Below are 7,500 nucleotides of genomic sequence, written 5' to 3'. Positions count from 1 at the left end.
TCACTCACTCACTCACTCACACAGTCACTCAGTCAGTCACTCACTCACTCACTCACCCACACAGTCACTCAGTCAGTCAGTCAGTCAGTCACTCACTCACTCACTCACACAGTCACTCAGTCACTCACTCACTCACTCACCCACCCACTCACCCACCCACTCACCCACCCACTCACTCACCCACCCACTCACCCACCCACCCACCCACTCACCCACCCACCCACCCACCCACTCACCCACCCACCCACCCACTCACCCACCCACCCACCCACCCACTCACTCACCCACCCACTCACTCACCCACTCACTCACCCACCCACTCACTCACCCACTCACCCACTCACTCACCCACTCACCCACCCACTCACCCACCCACCCACCCACTCACTCACCCACTCACCCACTCACTCACCCACTCACTCACCCACTCACTCACCCACCCACCCACTCACCCACTCACCCACCCACTCACCCACCCACCCACTCACCCACTCACTCACCCACTCACCCACTCACTCACTCACCCACCCACCCACCCACCCACTCACCCACTCACCCACCCACTCACCCATTCACTCACCCACCCACTCACCCACCCACTCACCCACTCACTCACCCACTCACCCACCCACTCACCCACTCACCCACTCACTCACCCACTCACTCACCCACTCACTCACCCACCCACTCACCCACCCACCCACTCACCCACTCACCCACTCACCCACCCACCCACTCACCCACTCACCCACCCACTCACCCACTCACCCACTCACCCTCTCACCCACCCACTCACCCACTGACCCACCCACCCACTCACCCACCGACTCACCCACTCACCCACTCACCCACCCACTCACCCACTCACCCACTCACCCACTCACCCACCCACCCACCCACCCACCCACTCACCTACTCACCCACTCACTCACTCACCCACTCACCCACTCACCCACCCACCCACCCACCCACTCACCCACTCACCCACTCACCCACCCACCCACTCACCCACCCACTCACCCACCCACCCACCCACTCACCCACCCACCCACTCACCCACCCACCCACCCACCCACTCACCCACCCACTCACCCACCCACCCACTCACCCACTCACCCACCCACCCACTCACCCACTCACCCACCCACCCACCCACTCACCCACCCACCCACCCACCCACTCACCCACCCACTCACCCACCCACCCACCCACTCACCCACTCACCCACTCACCCACTCACCCACCCACCCACCAAACCCACCCACCCACTCACCCACTCACCCACCCACCCACCCACCCACCCACCCACCCACCCACCCACCCACCCACCCACTCACTCACCCACCCACCCACCCACTCACCCACTCACCCACCCACTCACCCACTCACCCACCCACCCACCCACCCACCCACTCACCCACCCACCCACTCACCCACCCACTCACTCACCCACCCACCCACTCACCCACTCACCCACCCACCCACTCACCCACCCACCCACTCACCCACTCACCCACCCACTCACCCACTCACCCACCCACCCACCCACCCACTCACCCACCCACCCACTCACTCACCCACCCACTCACCCACCCACCCACCCACTCACCCACTCACCCACCCACTCACCCACCCACTCACCCACTCACCCACCCACTCACCCACTCACCCACCCACTCACCCACCCACCCACCCACTCACTCACTCACCCACTCACCCACCCACCCACCCACTCACTCACTCACCCTCTCCCCCACCCACCCACCCACTCACCCACCCACCCACTCACTCACCCACTCACCCACCCACCCACTCACCCACCCACTCACCCACCCACCCACTCACCCACTCACCCACCCACTCACCCACCCACCCACCCACTCACCCACCCACCCACCCACTCACCCACCCACTCACCCACTCACCCACTCACCCACCCACCCACTCACCCACTCACCCACTCACCCACTCACCCACTCACTCACCCACCCACCCACCAAACCCATCCACCCACTCACCCACTCACCCACCCACCCACCCACCCACCCACCCACTCACTCACCCACCCACCCACTCACCCACTCACCCACCCACCCACTCACCCACCCACTCACCCACTCACTCACCCACTCACCCACCCACCCACCCACTCACCCACCCACCCACCCACTCACCCACCCACCCACTCACCCACCCACTCACTCACCCACCCACCCACTCACCCACTCACCCACCCACCCACCCACTCACCCACTCACCCACCCACTCACCCACTCACCCACCCACCCACCCACCCACCCACCCACCCACCCACTCACCCACCCACTCACCCACCCACCCACCCACCCACTCACTCACTCACTCACCCACCCACTCACCCACCCACCCACTCACTCACTCACCCTCTCCCCCACCCACCCACCCACTCACCCACCCACTCACCCACCCACCCACTCACCCTCTCCCCCACCCACTCACCCACTCACCCACTCACCCTCTCTCCCCCCCCTTCTCTCTCGCTTAGCAGCGGTGGACCTCAATCTGTTGGTCCCTGCCGGAACCACCACCACCACCAACCACAACAACCACAACACCCACAACACCGGTGGTGGTGGAGGTGGTGGTGGTGGTGGTGGTGGTGGAGGTGGTGGTGTTGGTTTGCCGATGTCTCTGCGCCGGGCCGCGCTGCGTCTATTCTGCCGGCGAGGATTCTGTCGCTCCGTGGCTCTGCTGGAGGCCGACATCGAGAGCGGGAGGATCTCCGTGCGGACAGACCGCGACATGTGGAGAGATGTTGGTGAGTGGTGGTGGTGGTGGTGGTGTAGTGGTGGTGGTGGTGTAGTGGTGTTAGTGGTGGTGTAGTGGTAGTGGTGGTAGTAGTGGTGTCGTCGTGGTGGTGTAGTAGTAGTGGTGATGGTGTAGTGGTGGTGGTGGTGGTGTAGTGGTGGTGTAGTGGTGGTAGTGGTGGTGTAGTGGTGTAGTGGTGGTGTAGTGGTGGTAGTGGTGGTGGTGGTGGTGTAGTGGTGGTGGTAGTGGTGGTGGTGGTGTAGTGGTAGTGGTGGTGTAGTGGTAGTAGTAGTGGTGGTGTAGTGGTGGTGGTGGTAGTGGTGGTGGTGTAGTGGTAGTAGTAGTGGTGGTGGTGGTGTAGTGGTGGTGGTGGTGTAGTGGTGGTGGTGGTGTAGTGGTGGTGGTGGTAGTGGTGGTGGTGTAGTGGTGGTGGTGGTGTAGTGGTGGTGGTGGTGGTGGTGGTGTAGTGGTGGTGGTGGTGGTGTAGTGGTGGTGGTGGTGTAGTGGTGGTGGTGGTAGTGGTGGTGGTGTAGTGGTGGTGGTGGTAGTGGTGGTGGTGGTGTAGTGGTGGTGGTGGTGGTGGTGTGGTGGTGGTGGTGTAGTGGTGGTGTAGTGGTGGTGGTAGTGGTGGTGGTGTAGTGGTGGTGGTGGTGGTGGTGTAGTGGTGGTGGTGGAGTAGTGGTGGTGTAGTGGTGGTGGTGGTGTAGTGGTGGTGGTGGTGGTGGTGGAGTGGTGGTTTAGTGGTGGTGGTGTAGTGGTGGTGGTGGTGTAGTGGTGGTGGTGGTGGTGGTGTGGTGGTGGTGTGGTGGTGGTGGTGGTGGTGTAGTGGTGGTGGTGGTGGTGGAGTGGTGGTTTAGTGGTGGTGGTGTAGTGGTGGTGTTGTAGTAGTGGTGGTGGTGTAGTGGTGGTAGTGGTGTTGTAGTAGTGGTGGTGTAGTGGTAGTGGTGGTAGTGGTGGTGTAGTAGTGGTGGTGTAGTGGTGGTGGTGGTGTAGTGGTGGTGGTGTAGTGGTGGTAGTGGTGTAGTGGTAGTGGTGTGGTGGTAGTGGTGGTGTAGTGGTGGTGGTGTGGTGGTAGTGGTGGTAGTGGTGGTGTAGTGGTAGTGGTGTAGTGGTGGTGGTGTGGTGGTAGTGGTGGTAGTGGTGGTGTAGTGGTGGTGGTAGTGGTGGTGTAGTGGTGGTAGTGGTGGTGGTGTAGTGGTGGTGTAGTGGTGGTAGTGGTGGTGTGGTGGTGGTAGTGGTGGTGTAGTGGTGGTGGTGTGGTGGTGTAGTGGTGGTAGTGGTGGTAGTGGTGGTGTGGTGGTGGTAGTGGTGGTGTAGTGGTGGTGGTGTGGTGGTAGTGGTGGTGTAGTGGTGGTAGTGGTGGTAGTGGTGGTGTGGTGGTGGTAGTGGTGGTGTAGTGGTGGTGTTGTAGTAGTGGTGGTGTAGTGGTGGTGGTGTAGTGGTGGTGTGGTGGTGGTGTAGTGGTGGTAGTGGTGGTGTAGTGGTGGTGGTGTAGTGGTGGTAGTGGTGGTGTAGTGGTGGTGGTGTAGTGGTGGTAGTGGTGGTGTAGTGGTGGTGTGGTGGTGGTGTAGTGGTGGTAGTGATGGTGTAGTGGTGGTGGTGTAGTGGTGGTAGTGGTGGTGTAGTGGTGGTGTGGTGGTGGTGTAGTGGTGGTAGTGATGGTGTAGTGGTGGTGGTGTAGTGGTGGTGGTGTAGTGGTGGTGGTTTAGTGGTGGTGTGGTGGTGGTGTAGTGGTGGTGTGGTGGTGGTGTGGTGGTAGTGGTGGTGTGGTGGTGGTAGTGGTGGTGGTGTAGTGGTGGTGGTGTAGTGGTGGTGTGGTGGTGGTAGTGGTGGTGTAGTGGTGGTGGTGTAGTGGTGGTGGTGTGGTGGTAGTGGTGGTGTAGTGGTGGTGTAGTGGTGGTGTAGTGGTGTAGTGGTGGTGGTGTAGTGGTGTAGTGGTGGTGGTGTAGTGGTGTAGTGGTGGTGGTGGTGTAGTGGTGGTGGTGGTGTAGTGGTATTGGTGTTAGTGGTAGTGTAGTAGTGGTGGTGGTAGTAGTGTAGTATAGTGGTAGTAGTGGTAGTGTAGTGGTGGTGGTAGTGGTGGTGGTGTAGTGGTGGTGGTAGTGGTGGTGGTGTAGTGGTGGTGGTGTAGTGGTGGTGGTAGTGGTGGTGGTGTAGTGGTGGTGGTAGTGGTGGTGGTGTAGTGGTGGTGGTAGTGGTGGTGGTGTAGTGGTGGTGGTGTAGTGGTGGTGGTGTAGTGGTGTAGTGGTGGTGGTGGTGTAGTGGTGGTGGTGGTGTAGTGGTATTGGTGTTAGTGGTGGTGTAGCGGTGGTGGTGTAGTAGTGGTGGTAGTGGTGGTGGTGTAATGGTAGTGGTGGTCTCTGTGTGTGTCTCTGTGTGTGTCTGTGTGTGTGTGTGTCTCTGTGTGTGTCTCTGTGTGTGTCTGTGTGTCTCTCTGTGTGTCTGTGTCTCTCTGTGTGTGTCTGTGTGTGTCTCTGTGTGTCTCTGTGTGTCTCTCTCTGTGTATCTATGTGTGTGTCTCTCTGTGTGTGTCTCTGTGTGTGTCTCTGTGTGTGTCTCTGTGTGTGTCTCTGTGTCTCTCTGTGTGTGTCTCTGTGTGTGTCTCTGTGTGTGTCTCTCTGTGTGTCTCTGTGTCTCTCTGTGTGTGTCTCTCTGTGTGTCTCTGTGTGTGTCTCTGTGTGTGTCTGTGTGTGTGTGTGTCTCTGTGTGTGTCTCTGTGTGTGTCTGTGTGTCTCTCTGTGTGTCTGTGTCTCTCTGTGTGTGTCTGTGTGTGTCTCTGTGTGTCTCTGTGTGTGTCTCTGTGTGTGTCTCTGTGTGTGTCTGTGTGTCTCTCTGTGTGTCTGTGTCTCTCTGTGTGTGTCTGTGTGTGTCTCTGTGTGTCACTGTGTGTGTCTCTGTGTGTGTCTCTGTGTGTGTCTCTGTGTGTGTCTCTGTGTCTCTCTGTGTGTGTCTCTCTGTGTGTCTCTGTGTGTGTCTCTGTGTGTGTCTCTCTGTGTGTGTCTCTGTGTGTCTCTCTGTGTGTGTCTCTATGTGTCTCTCTGTGTGTCTCTGTGTCTCTCTGTGTGTCTCTGTGTGTCTGTGTCTCTCTGTGTGTCTCTCTGTGTGTCTCTCTGTGTGTCTCTGTGTCTCTCTGTGTGTCTCTGTGTGTCTGTGTCTCTCTGTGTGTGTCTCTGTGTGTGTCTCTGTGTCTCTCTGTGTGTGTCTCTGTGTGTGTCTGTGTGTGTGTGTGTCTCTGTGTGTGTCTCTGTGTGTCTCTGTGTCTCTCTGTGTGTCTGTGTGTGTCTGTGTCTCTCTGTGTGTCTCTGTGTGTGTCTCTGTGTCTCTCTCTGTGTCTCTCTCTGTGTGTGTGTCTCTGTGTGTCTCTGTGTGTGTCTCTGTGTCTCTCTCTGTGTCTCTCTCTGTGTGTGTGTCTCTGTGTCTCTCTGTGTGTGTCTCTGTGTGTGTCTCTCTGTGTGTCTCTCTGTGTGTCTCTCTGTGTGTCTCTGTGTGTCTCTCTGTGTGTGTCTCTCTGTGTCTCTCTGTGTGTCTCTGTGTGTCTCTGTGTGTCTCTCTGTGTGTGTCTCTGTGTGTCTCTGTGTGTCTCTCTGTGTGTCTCTCTGTGTGTGTCTCTCTGTGTCTCTCTGTGTGTCTCTGTGTGTCTCTGTGTCTCTCTGTGTGTCTCTCTCTCTGTGTGTCTCTATGTGTCTCTCTGTGTCTCTGTGTGTCTCTGTGTGTGTCTCTCTGTGTCTCTCTGTGTGTGTCTCTGTGTGTGTCTCTGTGTGTCTCTGTGTGTCTCTCTGTGTGTCTCTCTGTGTCTCTCTGTGTGTGTCTCTCTGTGTGTGTCTCTGTGTGTGTCTCTGTGTGTGTCTCTGTGTGTGTCTCTGTGTGTCTCTCTGTGTCTCTCTGTGTGTGTCTCTCTGTGTGTGTCTCTGTGTGTGTCTCTGTGTGTGTCTCTGTGTGTGTCTCTGTGTGTCTCTCTGTGTCTCTCTGTGTGTGTCTCTCTGTGTGTGTCTCTGTGTGTCTCTCTGTGTGTCTCTGTGTGTGTCTCTCTGTGTGTGTCTCTGTGTGTGTCTCTGTGTGTGTCTCTGTGTCTCTCTGTGTGTCTCTGTGTGTCTCTGTGTCTCTCTGTGTGTCTCTGTGTGTCTGTGTCTCTCTGTGTGTCTCTGTGTGTCTCTCTGTGTGTCTCTGTGTGTCTGTGTCTCTCTGTGTCTCTCTGTGTGTCTCTGTGTGTCTCTCTGTGTGTCTCTCTGTGTGTGTCTCTCTGTGTGTCTCTGTGTGTGTCTCTGTGTGTGTCTCTCTGTGTCTCTCTCTGTGTGTGTCTCTCTGTGTGTCTCTGTGTGTGTCTCTCTGTGTGTCTCTCTGTGTGTCTCTCTGTGTGTGTCTCTCTGTGTGTCTCTGTCTCTCTCTGTGTGTGTCTCTCTGTGTGTGTCTCTGTGTGTCTCTCTGTGTGTCTCTCTGTGTCTCTCTCTGTGTGTGTCTCTGTGTGTCTCTGTCTCTCTCTGTGTGTGTGTGTCTCTGTGTGTCTCTCTGTGTGTGTCTGTGTGTGTCTGTGTGTGTCTCTGTGTGTCTCACTCTGTGTCTCTGTGTGTGTGTCTCTCTGTGTGTGTCTCTCTGTGTGTGTCTCACTCTGTGTGTCTCTCTGTGTGTGTCTCTGTGTGTCTCTGTGTGTGTCTGTGTGTGTCTCTCTGTGTGTGTCTCACTCTGTGTGTGTCTCTGTGTGTGTCTCTCTGTGTG

At 57.5% G+C, this 7,500-nt stretch overlaps 1 protein-coding gene across 1 annotated transcript in view; it reads left to right on the top strand.

Moving 5' to 3' along the window:
- Positions 1 to 2,622: 2,622 nt before the first annotated feature.
- LOC144954736 (abnormal spindle-like microcephaly-associated protein homolog) overlaps positions 2,623 to 7,500 on the top strand; it is a gene marked incomplete at its 3' end in the record, with an annotated part of 13,901 nt that continues 9,023 nt past the window's right edge. The window contains exon 1 of the mRNA XM_078885170.1: positions 2,623 to 2,797. Within this exon, the coding sequence (XP_078741296.1) occupies positions 2,665 to 2,797 (133 nt within the window). The remainder of the gene's footprint in view (positions 2,798 to 7,500) is intronic.

The sequence above is a fragment of the Lampetra fluviatilis genome, unplaced genomic scaffold, assembly GCF_964198595.1.
Source record: "Lampetra fluviatilis unplaced genomic scaffold, kcLamFluv1.1 SCAFFOLD_346, whole genome shotgun sequence".
In the NCBI taxonomy this organism is placed as follows: Eukaryota; Metazoa; Chordata; class Hyperoartia; order Petromyzontiformes; family Petromyzontidae; genus Lampetra; species Lampetra fluviatilis.
Note: the sequence above shows the minus strand (reverse complement) of the source record. Positions and strands in the feature narration are given on the sequence as shown.